The following is a 19,117-nucleotide window of genomic DNA, read 5'->3' on the forward strand; positions in this document are numbered from 1 at the left end:
AGGACATCAGAAAAAAAGACCAAGTGGTCCCTCAAGTCCTCAGTCCACCCCCCACCCTTTTTTTTTTTAAATGTATGTTTTTGTATTTGCTGTTTTGGTTTTATTTTTGTTGACTTTTTCGTGGTATAGACTTTTTTTTTTGTATAGATCTATGTTTGTTCCAAGCATGTTGGGCATTTAACATTGTGGTGGTACCGCAAACGCAGTTTAATTTTTGCTGTGGTTGCAAAGCTTGCGCAAAACCCATAGTGACATGCGCCCCCCTCCCTTTTTTTTTTTATTTCTCCTCCTTTTAGGTCCTGTGACTCTAGACTTGAAGGTGGTCAAGCCACAGTTTTAGTTCCTCCCCCCCACCCCCCCCCCCCACCACCACCACCCCAACCAACTGCCTGCTGTAAGGTGAGGTTCACACCTCTGCTTGTGCCTCTTCAGGCATTTTTGGTGTGTTTTTGTGAATTTTCAAGCAAATTTTTAATGCAGTATCATGCAAAAAAAACAATAGGAACCCCCCTGAAAGACTTTAGAGGAACACAGAATTTGTCTAAAAGGCCAACTGCCATTTTTTTTATTGTAGAAATGGAAATAAAAATAAAGGACCTCATTGCCCTATAGATAAAATATCATTGCTTTTCAGGATTGGGGGGGTTCTGTAGGAAGAAAAGACTGTATGTTAAAACACAAAACCCTACCAAAAAAACTGCATGTACCTGTTTTCCATGCACTCCCACCAGGGGCAGACTGACAACTCATGGGGCCCCCGGGCAATAGGGGATCATGGGGCCCCTGTGTCCTTGCCCAAACTCAAAAAAGCCTTTGAAAAAGGTACCAGGGGCATCTCATGGGGCCCCCTACTGACCCCGGGCCCTCGGGCAGTGCCCGAGTTTCCAAATGGTCAGTTCGCCCCTGACTCTCACTGGAGTCTAGTGCACATCCTACACAAAAAGAAGTGCCAATACCATAAGCACACTGCAGGAACATTTTTTATTTTTTTATTTCAGGTACTTGTATATCGCCGGCAATTTACACAGCACTTTATTATTATTATTATTATACAGTATTTATAAAGCGCCAATAGTCGCTCAGCGCTGTACATTACAAAGGGGGACAGAACATGTGACAGAACAATACCAATACAATGCAAAACATGAGGGGATCGAGGGCCCTGCTCTTTCGAGCTTACAATCTAGCTTTACATATATATTGTACATTCACATCAGTCCCTAACCCTCCAGAGGCGTACAATCTAAGGTCCCTAACTCCCATTCATACATACACATACTAGGGCCAATATAGACAGGAGCTAATTAACCTACCAGTATGCCTTTGGCATGTGGGAGGAAACCGGGGTACCCGGAGGAAACCCACGCAGGCCCAGGGAGAACATGCAAACTCCAGGCAGGTGGTGCCGTGGCTGGGATTCGAACCAACGACCCGAGTACTGCCAGGCTGAAGTGCTAACCATTTAGCCACTGTGCTGCCCCAATGGATAAATGTGAATGGGCCCCATAGAAAACAATGTCAAATGGGGTGTGGTGCGTTGTGGCCCTTCAGCAAATGCACTACAAACCACAATGTTTTGGTACCTGGAATTTCCTGGCCCTCACCAAAAAAAAAAAAAAAAAAAAAAAAAAAAAACACCTCTACAAATTGTGTACAAAACCAACTGAAACTTTGTATGAAAATAGAAACATTGCATGAAAATAAATGTAGGAAAGAAAAAAATGTATGAAAATAGAAAAGTTGTATAAAAATAGAAACATTGTATAAAAATGGAAATGTATTTATTTGTTTACTCAAGAATATAACAGCCAACTTCTTTGCTTTTATAAAAAAACGTCTTAGTGCAAACATCTGAACAATCCAGAATGGCCCTACAGCAAATTTTTTTCTGAAAAATATTTCCGTGAATTCCTTATAAAAATCACATGACCACATCGTTGAAAGCGTCCAACACAAGTGCCAGCGCTATAGATGTGTCGCCTCTGTGTTCCTCCCTTGATTCTCCGCTTAATACGCTGACAGCCATTGATCTATGACTTCCTTCTGTCAGGGGAAGCCAGAATTTGTATGAATATACAAAATGTAACCGGGACATATAAAGCACGTGTACAACGCACAACACACTCCAAAAAGAAGCATTTCATAATAAAAAAAAAAAACAAAGAAAAAAGAAAATTATGTAAAAATGGAATTAAAATGGATCTAGAGCCATCTTCCATCAATACGTTCTTAAATTTTCATATCTTGAATACAAAACGTTTAAAGTAAAATTGGAGTCTGGCTATTTGCCTAAAATTTACATTAAATATAAAATAAATTATATATCCTAGATTGTAAGCTCCCAGGATCAGGGCCCTCCTAACCCTCTTGTATTGAACTGTATTGTTGCTGTATTTTCTCCCGTTATATTGTAAAGCGCTGAGCAAACTGTTGGCGCTATACAAATCCTGTATAATAATAATAATATATAAATCCTGTATAATAATTATAATTTATATAAATGTACAATAAAAAAAATTAAGCCCGGGTTCACACTGATGCGGAATATGCAGTGTTTTCTGTGCGAATTCCGCACCGCATCACGATTGCACCCTGTTCATGAAAACCGCTGCAGGTGCGTATGTTAACACCCCAAAAGAGGTAAAGAGGTCCGCAAAGCGCGGTGCGATGTGCAGAATCGGATCGCATAGGTGTGAATACCCATGCGATCCGATTCTAGTGCGGAAGAAAAAAAAAAAGAAAAAAAAAAGGGTCCTGCACCTTTTTGGAGCGGATGCAGTGCAATTTAAGCTCCAAGGAGCAGGGCCCTCCAATCCTGGGGCGGACTGACAACTCATGGGCCCCCCCGGCAATAGGGGATCATGGGGCACCTGTGTCCTTGCCTAAACTCAAAAAAGCCTATGAAAAAAAAAAAAGGTACCAGGGGCATCTCATGAGGCCCCCTACTGACCCCGGGCAATCAGGCAGTGCCCAAGTTTCCAAATGGTCAGTCCGCCCCTGCTCCTATCCCTCTTGTATTGAACTGTATTGTTGCTGTATTGTCTCCCGTTATATTGTAAAGTGCTGAGCAAACTGTTGGCGAAATATAAATCCTGTATAATAATAATATATAAATCCTGTATAATAATAATAATAATTTGAGCCATGCAGAATATATGGCTCCAATCGCACCACAGACAATTTGCAAGTGATTTGCACCGCATATGTGTGAACCCAGCCTAAAAAAATAAATAAAAAAAAAAAAACATCCCCCCCAAATAACTCAAGAGTACAAAAAGGTCTTGATGTTAAATGTCACCCAATATCTGGGGGTATATATGAATGTAAGTTAGGGACCTTAGATTGTACGCCCCTTGAGGGTTAGGGACTGATGTGAATGTACAATATATATGTAAAGTGCTGCGTAAATTGATGGCGCTATATAAGTACCTGAAATAAATATCTGAGATAATTCATTTGGCAGGATTATGTTTTTTGCGGAGCAAAACATTCTGAGGGATACCATTGAACCTACAAAAGGCAGCACCGGAGCCTGAAAACATGGCGATCAATCGGCAGGAAACATCTGTACAGGGGCCCTGCAAACCACAATCAATACTTTAACATTGCACTGAAAAGAGAAGCACATGGAAGATACTAAATAAAGTCAAATAACCGAGGCCAAAAAGATCAAAGCAAAGATGTTCCTTTACCAGCCTCAGACTTTGCTGTCTGATGATTCAGACTGATTCATACTTCGCTTTCACCAACATAGCAGGGTGAAGGTGACCTTGTGAGAGTAAACATCAACTTCACAAATTCTGAATATTAGAGAAAACATATATGTACATATATATTGATACATTCACACACATGTATTGACATACGTACATACACACAACCTTTATTCAAAATGATCAAGATTGCAGAGTTGTCGTCATGCTGAAAATTCTTTGTTTCTAATAAAGAATCATGAAATAGGAGATTGTTTCACTGAGATTGTAAACAAGATAACATCATATTCTCCCCCCAATACCTCCTTATGTTGGCAGTTGGTGCTGAGTGCCCCCTTTTGTTCAAGGGGGGCACCCAGCCCCGACTGCCACCTCAAGGGGGCAGCCAGCCCCCAACCACCACCTCAACGGGGCACCCAGTCCCAACCACCACATTAAGGGGGCACCCAGCCCTGATCATCACCTTGGGGGGCACCCGGCGCCAACTGCCACCTTAAGGGGGCACTAAGGACCAACCAACTTAAGGGGGCACCCAAGGGGCAACCACCAACCTAAGGGGGCACCCAGGGGCCAACCACCAACCTAAGGGGGCACTGAGTGCCACCGCCAACCTAAGGGGGCACTGAGGGCCAACCGCCAACCTAAGGGGGCACTGAGGGCCAACCGCCAACCTAAGGGGGCACTGAGGGCCAACCGCCAACCTAAGGGGGCACTGAGGGCCAACCGCCAACCTAAGGGGGCACCGAGGGCCAACCGCCAACCTAAGGGGGCACCGAGGGCCACCCGCCAACCTAAGGGGGCACCGAGGGCCACCCGCCAACCTAAGGGGGCACCGAGGGCCACCCGCCAACCTAAGGGGGCACCGAGGGCCACCCGCCAACCTAAGGGGGCACCGAGGGCCAACCGCCAACCTAAGGGGGCACCGAGGGCCACCCGCCAACCTAAGGGGGCACCGAGGGCCAACCGCCAACCTAAGGGGGCACCAAGGGCCAACCGCCAACCTAAGGGGGCACCAAGAGCCAACCGCCAACCTAAGGGGGCACCAAGAGCCAACCGCCAACCTAAGGGGGCACCAAGAGCCAACCGCCAACCTAAGGGGGCACCAAGAGCCAACCGCCAACCTAAGGGGGCACCAAGAGCCAACCGCCAACCTAAGGGGGCACCAAGAGCCAACCGCCAACCTAAGGGGGCACCAAGAGCCAACCGCCAACCTAAGGGGGCACTAAGAGCCAACCGCCAACCTAAGGGGGCACTAAGAGCCAACCGCCAACCTAAGGGGGCACTCATTGCTGCCTGCCAATTTTAGGAAGCACAACTGAAAGCAAAGATATATATATATATATATATATATAAAAAAATAAAAAAATAAGTGGTGGTTAGTATTTTGCCCTCTGGGCAGGGCTGGGAAAAAGGGGGCAACTCTTCACCACACACATGCTCCGGATCAGTGGCTGGCAATCAAAGGGGCCACAGCTTTGTGTCGGTTTTCACAACCACTGCAGTCACACTGTACTCCCACATGTCCCCCCATCCCTCTACAGCTGACATGAAAAACCACACTATGCACACACAACTAGTGTCTAGCTGCTAAAAGTCAAGGGATTGGACACGCATGTGCGGCGTACACTCCACGTCATTCATGGGCAGCCAAGGCAAGGGAGCAGAGAATGGGCACAGGGTGGTACACCCATTCCATGTCATGCGGCAGCAGCTGGGAAGGGGGCGCCATTTTGCATTCTTGGACAAACCTGCCACACTGCCCAATCACAACAGACGACATGAGAAGCCATGCCACTGTGCATAAAAAAGGAAGTCAATCAGTGCACATGCATTCCTGAAATTAATTTGATGTCCGGTAGGGTGTGAATGGACCCTTCTTCTCAGCTCTGATCATCCTAGATTGTAAGCTCCCAGGATCAGGGCCCTCCTAACCCTCTTGTATTGAACTGTATTGTTGCTGTATTGTCTCCCATTATATTGTAAAGTGCTGAGCAAACTGTTGGCGAAATATAAATCCTGTATAATAATAATAATGTTGTATATAAATCCTGTATAATAATCCGCTGAAGTTCCATTATTGTTCTTTCTACTTGCACTCTTCAGAAACCATAATTTAGCCCTTTAAACTCCTAGAACAAGCTTTATTATTGTACATCATAAAAACGAGATTGTTATCAGCGATTGGTCGAAGTCTTCGGGAAATTTCGGAACGCTTGAATGAATGGCTTCCATTTAGATCAGATTTGCGCACACAAGCGCTCCAATGCACTGGCACGCGGGAGGTTCCGATAACACGTCCAATTATTTATGTGGTTACCACTCAACAAACAACTCCATGATCCTGCCACCGCGCCTCTGTTTAACAGGCGTCCTCGGCCAAGACTTTTATTTATTCAGGTTTAACAAACGCCAATGTTTGCCGTGGCGGGAGGCCGCCAATCTATTGCCACTCTGCAAAACCAAAATTGATTTCTGATTAATGTGTAATCGAAGCCAAACAACCCCCATCTGTGCAGACAGAAGACTTGGTTGTTGGAGATGTGTGGGAATGTGTCCGCTCTTATCTCTCTGATAACGGAACGCTGCGGGGTTATCGGCCTCACTTCACCATGGACAGGAGCAATGTGTGTCTACAGATCCTCAGTACACATCCTGCTGGGTGTCCGAGTACAAAGGAATCTGGAGGAAACAAAGGTTACCTAAACCCTAGGCACACAATGCTGTGTCGTAACGCTTTCCCAACATGCACAAAAACACGCCGCCATTTAGCAGACGCAAGGTGGTGCCATCAGGGGCGGACTGACCATTTGGAAACTCAGGCACTGCCCGAGGGCCCGGGGTCTGTAGGGGGCCCCATGAGATGCCCCTGGTACCTTTTTCATAGGCTTTGAGTTGGGCAAGGACACAGGGGCCCCATGATCCCCTATTGCCCGGGGGCCCCATGAGTTGTCAGTCCGCCCCTGGGTGCCATTGATTGTTAATAGCATCCCCCCATATAAATGCAAACGGGCACAACAAACTGCACTGTTTGGTGCACCATGATTCTTGGAAAGAGTCAGATTTCTTCTCAGCGTTTCTTGCGCATAGGACAGCCCAATGAAATAGGGGGGACCTACGTGTGACGCAAGTCGTTCTGCAGGACTTTTCGTATTGTGAAAAATGTGTAAACCGAAACGTGGTTTCCCATAGGAATGCATTGAAAATCAATTAACCAGTTTTAGAGATCAGAAAAAAGTAAAAAAAAAAAAAAAAAAAAAAAAGGTTTATCTGTTCAAAACTCTTTATAAAGTGCGCTTTAAAGGCATAAATACTGTACAGGGACATAATTGAAAAAAAATGTTGTAGATGCATTGAAAATCAATTAATCCATTCCAGAGGTCAGCAAAAAGTAAAAAAAAAAAAAAAAAAAAGTCTTATCTGTTCAAATCTCTTTATAAAGTGCACTTTAAAAGGCATAATACTGTACAGGGACATAAAAAAAAAAAAAAAAAAAAAAAAATTTGTAAATGCATTGAAAACCAATTAATTTGTTTGCATTGCGAAAAAAATTTGTAAAATTGAGGCATTAATTCAATGGATTTTTATTCCCAAACCGAAAGTTACGTTAACCGAGGCGTACGTAAACCGAGGTACTGCTGTATATATATTTGTTTTATACTTTTTGTACATTTCTTCAGTTGCTTCCTGGTTTCTGATGTAGGCTAGAATTATGTCATACATCCCTGGAGTCTTCATGAGAGGAGGGGCTCTCTCAGATAAGCACACCCTGCTGCTTGTATGCCTGAGCTAAGGGCAGATGAATTCCAGGAACTCAAAAAACATGCTTTTAGGTTATTGGATCCTGTCTAAATTGGCCCTAGTATGTGTATGTAAGTTAAGGACCTTGGATCGTACACCCCTTGAGGGTCAGGGACTGATGTAAATCTACAATATATATGTAAAGTGCTGCGTAAATTGACGGTGCTATATAAGTACCTGTAATTTAAAAAAATCAAACGTAAATGCTACATAAAACATCTATTCTTACTGGCAGTGGCCAGAAATGCTATGTAGGGGGTGGGGGCTCCCACTGGATTGGGCTTTTTTCCGTATATATGCATGTATACGGTTCCGGGTCACTTTATTGTTGTGATAGTGACTGATCACTGTGATAGCCAATCAGAGGCTATGAAGCCCCCCCCCCGTTTTCTCTTTCTGAATGGAGGAGAGAGATACATTGCATCTCTTGCTCTCCTTGCAGAGAGAGAGAAAATAAATAAGAAATAAAAGAAATACCTAGATCAAGGTTTGATCTAGGTCAGTGCCAGGGTTAGTGATTGGTCAGCGTTAAAAGGTCAAGGTCAGTATTTTTTTTTTAGGCAGAATAAATAAAATTGGCATCAGTGTCAGTATGTATTAGATGGGATTATTAAAAAAAAAAAAAAAAAAGCAAAATGCTAATGATTGTTTCTGGGCTGTACTACAGGTACAAACAACAACATTCACCCATACATATGTAGTATCGCTGCGATTGTTGGGAGCAGGAGAATTTTGGAGTTGTTCTTTGGTTGTAGGTTATGGCAGTAGCAAAAAATATACGCTATATCTAAAAAAAAAAAAAAAAAAAAAAAAAAAAAAAAAGATTTTTTTTTTTTTTTTTTTTTTTAAACTAAATTATATTGGGCCAGTTTTCCTTTGATAATAAAAAAAAATCATTAGATATCCATTATCATTTACCACCAAATGAGACACCAATTTGTCCTGAAAAAAGGACAAGGTATAATTCACCTGGATGCACAAAGTTGGGATGATATGTACGGTTTTAATAACACAAGTCAAAGTTGCTAAATTTTGCTTAGGCGTTAACATTTGTTTTACCCTTAGAAGTGAAGGGGTTAAAAATTAACTAGAGTTTTCAGTTTGTGGTGCTCAGATACATTTAGTTCCACTTTAATTTGAATTTTGGTGTACTGCTGCAAATTAATTTTGTATAAAAGTGCTAAAACCCCTGTCAGGTTTTTACTTATTTATTCCAGATACATATAGTACTGACAAATTACCGCTTTAGATATTAGACATTAACATCAGTCCCTGCCCCCCAAGGATCTTATAGATCAAAAGTCCCCATCTCATACACATACTAGGGCCAAATTAGATGGAGCCAAATGACGGCACAACCAATCATTGCACTGCATGCATCCAAATTAACCTTCTTGCCCGGCTGTTTCTAATATGGACTGGGGGTTGGTAGGATAGGCTGATTATATGGTCACGGTTAGATATTTGGTTGAATATTTGTATGTAAATTATTATTATTATTATACAGGATTTATATAGCACCAACAGTTTGCTCAGCACTTTACAATATAAAGGGAGACAATACAGCAACAATACAGTTCAATACAAGAGGGTTAGGAGGGCCCTGATCCTGGGAGCTTACAATCTAGGAGGGAGGGGCTAGTGGTACAAAAAGGTAATAACTGTGGGGAATGGATTGGTTGGAAGAGTAGAAGATTCCATTATTAGCTGAGGGCAGGATAGGCTTCCCTGAAGAGATAGGCTTTCAGAGATCGCCTAAAAGTGAGCAGAGTAGGCGATAGTCTGATAGATTGGGGTAGGGAGTTCCAGAGGATGGGGGAAGCTCTGGAGAAGTCCTGGAGACGAGCATGGGGAGGAGGAGACAAGGTAGCTAGAGAGCAGGAGGTTGTGCGAGGAGCTGAGAGTATGGTTTAGGTGATATTTGGAGACAAGATCGGTGACGTAATTTGGGGCAGAGTTATAATATAGCTGTATAAATTCTAAAAAATCATTTGTCGGAACATTCTTTCCTGCCACCATTCAGTCAACTCAAAAGTTCTTACAATTTCATCCAGTCCTGTTTTTTTTTTTTTTGTAAGGGAATCCCAGACATATTAAACTGGGTTCATTACAATACGTACTTTAATTTTCCCCAATGAACACAACATAAAACAGTAAGGGTGAGTTTGGACATTTGGCTGGGGAAAGGGGGGGGGGCGGTAAAAATGCACAGTGGATCCATGTTATTAGCACGCCCCTTTTAAAAGGCAATGACAGTAAGCAGGGATTTTCACATGCTGCAGTTGCAACGTTTTATGGCCAAAATGTTCCAACATATCACGTTTGGTGGGTGCCCAGTCCGCCATACTTTACCATTCAAGTGACTAGGGAAAGACCGCAAAGGCCCAGCAATTACATGCATTGTGCGCAACTGGGGGGCATTTGCAGTGTTTCCCCAGGCACTGGAATGGGTCACATATGACAGGATTGCCACCCACTGATCACTATATATGTTGGCGGTGAAGCATTACAATGTAGCACGTGAAAACCGCCATTTGCATTTGTTTGCCAAAAACGGGGTTAAAACCAGCGTCATAACTTCCACTCCACCTGTGAATCCATGCTTGGGTCACTTTTCAGAGGAGTGGTGGGTTTGGACCATTTTCTACTCCCTGGCTATTTAAACATAGTTGAACTGGCAGAGCAAATGGCATCTCAGGACAGAGCCAGGCTGGAGGAGGCTGGTGCTCCCAGTTTTGCTTGAGAAAAAATTTTCACCTTCCCATTTTCTCATCATGATGGTCCAAAACAAACATCGATCGTTTTCAAGAACCATTAAAAGTTCAAACGAACTGAAATTTTCAACTAAAACTCTCCTGGTGTATGGCCAGCTTTATGCAAAGTGTATATAGAAGACTCCATAGGATCCAACAGCACGCAGGATGGACCTGCGCCGCGTACGACCTTTCCGCGCACATTTCTTAACACAAAGCATTTCCTTTCCTCCGCCCACTCAGTTATCACTTCACGGCTCATATATAAATATATAGAGATGGTTTTATTACATGATGATGAAGCCGTTTAAATCACCTTCGTAGGCTGGCAGGATTTTCCACTCCCCAGCTATTTAAACACAGAGTTGAACAGGCAGAACAAATGGCATCTCAGGACAGAGCCAGGCTGGAGGAGAGGAGGGGGAGGCATGCTGGTGCTCCCAATTCATTGCCACCTTGTGTCAGGCACTGGTCAGGGAGGGCTCCCAAGGGGTTAACCGGCCAGGAACTCATCACCAAAACGTAACTGGAAGAGCAAGGGGATCAAAAGATTTCTGAGATCACGATTCCCCCAAGATAGCCAATAAACTCGGTTTTATGATTCGTTAGTACAAGCTGCATTTCTAACCAGAGGGAAGGAAAGGAAAGAAGAGAAAGGGAAAGGAAAGGAACGATGGAAAGGAAAGGAACGATGGAAAGGAAAGGAACAATGGAAAGGAACGGAAAGAAAGGGAAAGGAAAGAAAGGGAAAGGAAAGAAAGGGAAAGGAACGATGGAAAGGAAAGGAAAGGAACGATGGAAAGGAAAGGAAAGGAACGATGGAAAGGAAAGGAAAGGAACGATGGAAAGGAAAGGAAAGGAACGATGGAAAGGAAAGGAAAGGAACGATGGAAAGGAAAGGAAAGGAACGATGGAAAGGAAAGGAAAGGAAAGGAACGATGGAAAGGAAAGGAAAGGAACGATGGAAAGGAAAGGAAAGGAACGATGGAAAGGAAAGGAAAGGAACGATGGAAAGGAAAGGAAAGGAACGATGGAAAGGAAAGGAAAGGAACGATGGAAAGGAAAGGATAGGAACGATGGAAAGGAAAGGATAGGAACGATGGAAAGGAAAGGATAGGAACGATGGAAAGGAAAGGATAGGAACGATGGAAAGGAAAGGATAGGAACGATGGAAAGGAAAGGAACGGAAAGGAACGATGGAAAGGAAAGGAACGATGGAAAGGAAAGGAAGGAAAGGAAAGGAAAGGAAGGAAAGGAAAGGAAAGGAAGGAAAGGAAAGGAACGATGGAAAGGAACGGAACGATGGAAAGGAACGAAACGATGGAAAGGAACGAAACGATGGAAAGGAACGAAACGATGGAAAGGAACGAAACGATGGAAAGGAACGAAACGATGGAAAGGAACGAAACGATGGAAAGGAACGAAACGATGGAAAGGAACGAAACGATGGAAAGGAACGAAACGATGGAAAGGAACGAAACGATGGAAAGGACCGATGGAAAGGAAAGGAAAGGAACAAAGGAAAGGACCGATGGAAAGAAAAGGAAAGGACCGATGGAAAGAAAAGGAAAGGACCGATGGAAAGAAAAGGAAAGGACCGATGGAAAGAAAAGGACCGATGGAAAGAAAAGGAAAGGACCGATGGAAAGAAAAGGAAAGAAAAAAAAAAAGGATAAAAAAAAAAAATAAAACAAGAGAAAAAAAAAGAAAAAAAGAGAAAACAAAAGAAAGGAAAAAGAGAAAAAGAAAGAAAAAAAAAGAAAAAGCAAGAAAGGAAAAAAATAGAAAAAAAGGAAGAGGAAAGAAAAAAGGAAAAGGAAGAAAGGAAAAAAAATAAAGGGGAAAAAAAAAAAAAAGAAAGATGGAAGGAAAAGAAAGAAGGTAAGAAAAAAAAAAGAAAGAAAGAAGAAAGGAAAAAAAGAAAGAAAGAAGGACAGAGAAAGCGTGAGAGAATCATCAGATGTTTTCCTACATTAAGCTGATCCCCAGGTATGGATTTTGTTGCACTGTTACATTGTTTCAGCTTGTACCAATCCATATATGCCTGATCCCTGTAGAAGCTGGAAATCACCGTAGTAGTCGCGACTACTACTAGTACAACTACAACCACCACTACAAACCTGTGTTAAGTGGCTGCCCTTCTACAAAGTGAAAATAGGGAGTCAGAAGTCTTTCGCTCAGCATGGCTGCCATCCATGGAATACCTTGTTTTTGTTTTGTTTTTTTTTTTAAATAATACAAGGCATTCTGTGATTGAATGAGGTGGAGAAGAGGGGCGATGACATCAAAGTCTCCCCCTCCTATTCCACTTTTGTTGATAAACATTCCCCTCTGGGTGATCTATGTACACTGCAGAGATTTCAACAAACTTGGTTGCAGATTCTTACCTTTTATTAGGCTCTATTCACACTTATGCGGCTTGTCATGCAACGTTGGACATCAAAGTCACATGAAAAGTTGCAGCCCACTCTTTTAAATGGCACCCATTCAAATCAGTGAGAGTTTGGATCAAAGTTGCATCATAGTAGTGCAGGCACCTTCTCAGAGAATAAAGCCATATCAAAGTCGCACTGGAAACTGCGACTATAAAATTATGAATGGAGCCTTGTTCTGAAGAAATAGCTGTTTGTTTGTCTGTGTCCATGTGCTCAGTGAATCTATATGGGAGTGGTTTTGCAACTAGCAATCAGCTTCCACACCTGCAGGGCTCTGAGGAAAGTGGCAGGGTCTGCATCCCTTTAGATGTGATTTCCCTTTGGGAGTATCTACCTAAAAATGGCATGTTTGTTGCAGAGGATGTCAAAAATCTGACTTGTATCTTAGTGTAGACTCCCGGGAAAATCAGTAAGCCAATCACAGGCAGGATATGGCATTTTGGGGGGGGGTGGGTGCTTTGCACACCATCTGTATACAGAACACCTCCAGGTAACCATTTCACAGAAAATTACAGCACTGCAGATTGAAAAGGAAATTTATATATATATATATTTTTTTTAATTTGCGAATATTTTTCCCACGAAGTTGGAGTCACCCTTTAAGCAGGTAAAACAATCACTTGTACAGTTTTATTTGACCTTTTATAAAATGCACGTTACCTGTATTATATATTTCCATCCAATGTAATGATGTTGATTAGCCAGGTAAGACCAATAGGTTTACCTATAAAAGTGGTACAAAGCCCACCTAATAGCCATCAGACTGATAAATGAAAGCTGAATTCGGATTGGTCGATATGACTTACGGCACTCGTCTCATTCTCCTTTGTACAGCGACATGCATGTCCCTCCGCACACACGGCGGTCGCGGCGTCCCAGCCCAACACGGTTCCATCCTTCCCATTAGGCTGAGTGATGAGAGCAGACATAAACAGCCGTCTTTAATTCTTCCGGCTACACTCTCCTAATAATCCGCATAATGACAGGCCTGAAAAAATTCCCCTCGAATAGCTCCCCCGCCTACACCCATACACCTGGAGACCAACAGAACGGTTATTGTTGCCGCTAAAGCTGAGAACAACAGAACATGGAATTCACATCCCCGGGATTAACTCTTCTGCCGGATGCGAGAGAAGAGTTAAATGTGACAACACGTCTGTCACCTTCACCGCGTACAAAGCAGCCCTCAACTAGAAGTAGATTCATCCTCTAGATATACGTAGCAAAGCCCAATAGAAGTCTAAAGCAGGCCATACATTATACAACTTTCCTTCTGGCAACTACGGAAAATTGCTGGAATCCCGACTGTGGATGGGGGAATCCCTCCCACGGCGCTTTTGTGTTCTGCCAACGGAGAGGTTTTCCCGACGGCAGAACAGAACGATCATTGCTGGTGGCTAAAGCGGTAAGCAGTGATCGAAAAAAACAAAAGAAAAAACAAAAACAAAAAACACACAAAACAAAAATAAAAACACACAAAACAAAAAAAAACACAAAACAAAAAACACACAACACACCACAGGCTGATTGTACTAAAGTCAATCAATGGATCCACTTCCATACAACCAGTCTGCCCATAGATGGACTGAATCCCAGCCATTTTTTTTCCTTCTCCCTTCCTTTCTGCTTTCCTCCTATGTCCACCTTTCTTGTGATGTCATATTTTTGAATGTTTGCTTTGTTACTTTTATTATTCAGTTGTGAGTCCACTGCACACGGGACATTTTTACAGCGGCTGTTTTGGGCTTTTGGCCTTTTTTTTTCTACAGCCAGTAAACCCCCCAGCATGTTATCCTATGTGTCCATACACACAACAGACTGGAATTGTTTTTTTGGCTGGAAAATAAAAACCCAGGACTAGTGGGTTTCTAGAGACGTTTTTTAGCTGTAAAAACGCTCTAACGTTGCAAAACGCGGTAAAACACGGCAAACTGGCGTTTTTAGACTTTTTTTTTAGCAAAAAAAATTGTGAAAACTCCACTAAACGTAAAAGCGCTAAAAAAAAACTCACGTTTTTAAACATGACTTTACCAGCATTATTAAAACGCCCAGTGTGCATGGAGCCTGATAATTATATTTTTCCCCCTTTTGGGGTATTTATATTGTACTAAAACACGTTAAGTTTTGTTTATTATAGATTATATGATATGTATGTACCAGATCCTTAACCCCTTCCTGCCTAAGGGTAAAAAAAATGTTAATACCCAAGCACAATTTTGCAACTTTGACATGTGTTCGTAAAACCGTACATATCATCACAACTACTTTGTACATCCAGGCAGATTATACCGTGTTTTTTTTTTTTTTAAAGGACAAATTGGGCTTTCATTTGGTGGTGAATGGTAATGGATGTCTCCTGATTTTTTTTATATATATATATATATATATATATATATATATATATATATATATATACACACACACACACACACATACATACACATATATATATATATATACATATACATATATACACATACATATATATATATATACATACATATACATACATACATATATATATATATATATATACACACACACACACACACACACACACACACACATACATATATATATATACACACACACACACACACACACACATACATACATATATATATATACACACACACACACACACACACACACACATATATATGTATAAATATATAAATTTTGAAAGGGAAACTAGCCCAAAATAGTAAAAACTTTTTTTTTTTTTAATGTAGCTGTATATTTCTTGCTACTACCATAACCTACCACCAAAGAACAACCCAAAATAAATTCTCCAGCTCTTGACGATCGCAGCGATATCACATATGTGTATGTTAGTTGAGGTTTGTACCTGTAGTACATCCCAGAAAGAATGCTGCGCATTTTGCTTTTTATTTATTTTATTTAATTTTTTTTTTTTTTTTTTAATCCTGCCAGAAATGCACTGGCCATGACCTTTGACCGTTACTTATTATTATACAGTATTTATATAGCACCAATAGTTCGCTCAGCGCTGTACATTACAATGGGAGACAATACATGAGACAGTACAGTAACAATACAATGTGATACACGAGGGGTTCGAGGGCCCTGCTCCTTGGAGCTTACAATCTAGGAGACTGACCCAAACATTAAGCCTGGCACTAACCTAGATCAAGCCTTGTTTTTTCCTCTCTGCAAGCAGACAGCGAGATACAAAGTATCGCCTCCATTCAAAAAGAGAGAAACACAGGAGACTGAATACTGCGATAACCAATCAGAGGCTTTCACAGCAGTCAGGTGACCCGGAACTGGGAGATCCGGGTCTTGATCATTATCAGTAGTATGTGACCCGGGGCTCCTGGTGAGACCCTAGTCTCTGTGCTGGGGGCGTGCTGTGTGGCCCCATGGATAAAAAGCTCAGACCAGGGGGGCCATATATATGCATAGGCTATATAAATGATACAAAAGTGCATCCTGATGAAGCATCTTCTAAGTGAAACGCGTCGATCCACCAAGCTTTCTAGAATGTATATTTATTTATTTCAGGTACTTATATATCGCCGTCAATTTACGCAACTCTTTACATATATATTGTACATTCACATCAGTCCCTAACCCTCAAGGGGCGTACAATCTAAGGTCTCTAACTCACTTCGCTTTGCATGGGATCAGAACGCACCGCAAAGGTACCGGTAATCGGTATCGGCGAGTATTTGAGCACAAGTATCGGTACTCGTAGTCACCGATTTAATAAACCGATATCGGTGCGTCCCTATTTATTTATTTCAGGTACTTATATAACGCAGTCAATTTACGCAGCACTTTACATATATATTGTACATTCACATCAGTCCCTAACTCTCAAGGGGCGTACAATCTAAGGTCCTTAACTCACATTCATACATACACATACTAGGGACAATTTAGACAGGAGCCAATTAACCTACCAGCATGTCTTTGGAGTGTGGGAGGAAACCGAAGGAAACCCACGCAGGCACAGGGAGAACATGCAAACTCCAGGCAGGAGGTGCCGTAGCTGGGATTTGAACCAACGACCCGAGTACTGCCAGGCGGAAGTGCTAACCATTTAGCCACTGTGCTGCCCATCATATCATTTATTCGATGATTTCATGCAGGGGCGGACTGACCAATTGGAAACTCGGGCACTGCCTGAGGGCCCAGGGTCAGTAGGGGGCCCCATGAGATGCCCCTGGTACCTTTTTCATAGGCTTTTTTGAGTTTGGGCAAGGACACAGGGGCCCCATGATCCCCTATTGCCCGGGGGCCCCATGAGTTGTCAGTCCGCCCCTGATTTCATGGCATATGGACTCTAACTGTTCTATGTATAAAGTTGTATTTTAACCCCTTGGTGCCGATGCCTCCCAGCCCTCTAAGCGGTTTCAGATGCCAAGAGGCAGGATGGGGTTGGTAATCATGTGACCGCCGCGACTGGCGTTCACATGAGCGGAAAGCTTGGGAAAGAAAGATTGGGATCTCTCCATTAGCCCTCGGTAACCCTGCCGGGAGAGGGCACGGTGAGCGCTCTTGGCACAGTTCCGTTCTTCTTTGGGTACGCATATATTCGGCCACTCAGCGCTAAGGCCCACCTGCTCCAGGAAGGAGCCAGCTTCAGGTCTAACGGTTATATTGGCACGTTAAATATCCCCACACTCCGATCTGGTTATGGATTGATTGGAGATTACTTTTCCTTTCAAGGGGTTCAAAATACCCAATTTGCTCTGCTTGCCTAAACACGAGCAATGATTACTTTTGCCTCCACAATTTACAGGATTGGCACAACTCACAAGGTATTGCCGAATCCACAAATCCATCAACAGATTGGAGTAAACGCCAGATGATGCCCCAACGCCGAAAATGTCCTTCCCGATGGAGGACCGATTTCAGTTTGTTTTTTTATTCCCTGAAAGTCGGGAGCAGCGTATGAAGGTGATACATTTGGCTCCTCTCCCTACATGATGTGACATTTGGCAGACACAACGTTAATCAAGAATAACTGATTGCTGGCATCGCTCAATCTGAATGTGACCGGCACCGGCATCAGCCATCTGGCATCATACTGCCATATGAAGAGCTCCCCCCATTCACTGTGTAAAGGATCAAAATGCCAAATCCAGCTAAAAGGGTTGGTTAAAGCGCGCTCGCTATGGTGTCGGCATTGTACGAGTGCCGTATTCTATCAAGTAATCGAAACGCATGGGCTGTGAATACTGTGCCAGGTGTACAAAGCGTGCATGATCCTTTCCAACAGGCAGGAGCCCCCCCACCCCCACCCTATACATCAAGGAGCAGGGAAATGCGGCTTACATACACAAACCGTTCATCACATGGTGGGTGGTAAAAGTCTGTTCCCGATGATGAAGCTGCACTTTGCAGTCTACAAGCACCATTTCCATTAGATACGCTTTGTTTAAAGCCCAACTCTGCCCCCCCCAAAAAAAAAATATTCCATGTGGTAGGGCTGTGCCTGCACTGCATAGATTCAATGCTCATTTGTGTCTAGGGGAGATGGAGATATACTTACCTAATCCTCTTACCCTCCCAGCACAAAGCTGGTCCAGCACCCCCGTGCTGCAGCTGTCTTGAGTAGTGGACTGTTCCTGATGTCATCACGCCCAGAGTAGGCTGCACAGACCAGGAACAGTCCACCACTGGACCATGGGGGAGCACCATTTGCTGGAGGATCATGTGAGTAAACTTTCTGCTCGCCCTAGAAAAAACAAACAGCTGACTTGTGCAGTGTGGGCACAACCCTACTACGTGGGAAAAAGATTCTATGCCAGGAGTTGGGCTTTAAACAGTAGTAGACCGCAAAAAAAAGGTATATCGGCAGTTTAAATCAGAATGTGCTAGTAGGCACCACATACTAGAACATTATGACACACTTACCTGAAAATGAGTCTAGTGGCACGCTGTCAGCGCCTTCATCTTCACTCTGTCTTTCTTCTGGGTTCGGTATTATGAATGGCTGAGCCGCGATGACGTCACTCCCGCGCATGCGCATCAGAGTCATTTACAGCACAAGGCTGTGAAGGAACAGCACAGGTATACAGTTCCTTCATCACCAGCAGCTGCCAGAGTAAATATCTTCTAGGCCACAGGTGTCAAACTGGCGGCCCTCCAGCTGTTGCCAAACTACAAGTCCCATGAGGCATTGCAAGATTGACAGATACAAGCATGATGGTAGAGGCATGATGGGACTTGTAGTTTCGCAACAGCTGGAGTGCCGCCAGTTTGACATCCCTGCTCTATATGGTGCGCATTTATGAGACATTTATAGTACCTACAGATAAGTCTTATTATAGGTTTGTCTATATAGGTAAACGTCAACCAAGAGTGTACTCCCACTTTACGTATCCAAAAATGTGTATGCTTACAAATACGGCCAGGATCACAGCTTGTGTGTGTTGGGAATGGGCAC

General features: G+C 43.1%; 1 protein-coding gene across 1 annotated transcript in view; it reads right to left on the reverse strand.

Moving 5' to 3' along the window:
- The window catches only part of LOC149431485 (insulin-like growth factor 1 receptor), a gene marked incomplete at its 3' end in the record, with an annotated part of 84,703 nt that extends 65,994 nt beyond the window's left edge, over positions 1-18,709 (reverse strand). The window contains exon 1 of the mRNA XM_089665549.1: positions 18,586-18,709. Coding sequence (XP_089521675.1) covers positions 18,586-18,709 — 124 coding nt within the window. The remainder of the gene's footprint in view (positions 1-18,585) is intronic.
- Between the last annotated feature and the right edge of the window lie 408 nt (positions 18,710-19,117).

Source organism: Staurois parvus, unplaced genomic scaffold (genome assembly GCF_062004578.1).
Source record: "Staurois parvus isolate SC_StPar_1 unplaced genomic scaffold, SC_StPar_1.0 ptg002238l, whole genome shotgun sequence".
Classification (NCBI taxonomy): Eukaryota; Metazoa; Chordata; class Amphibia; order Anura; family Ranidae; genus Staurois; species Staurois parvus.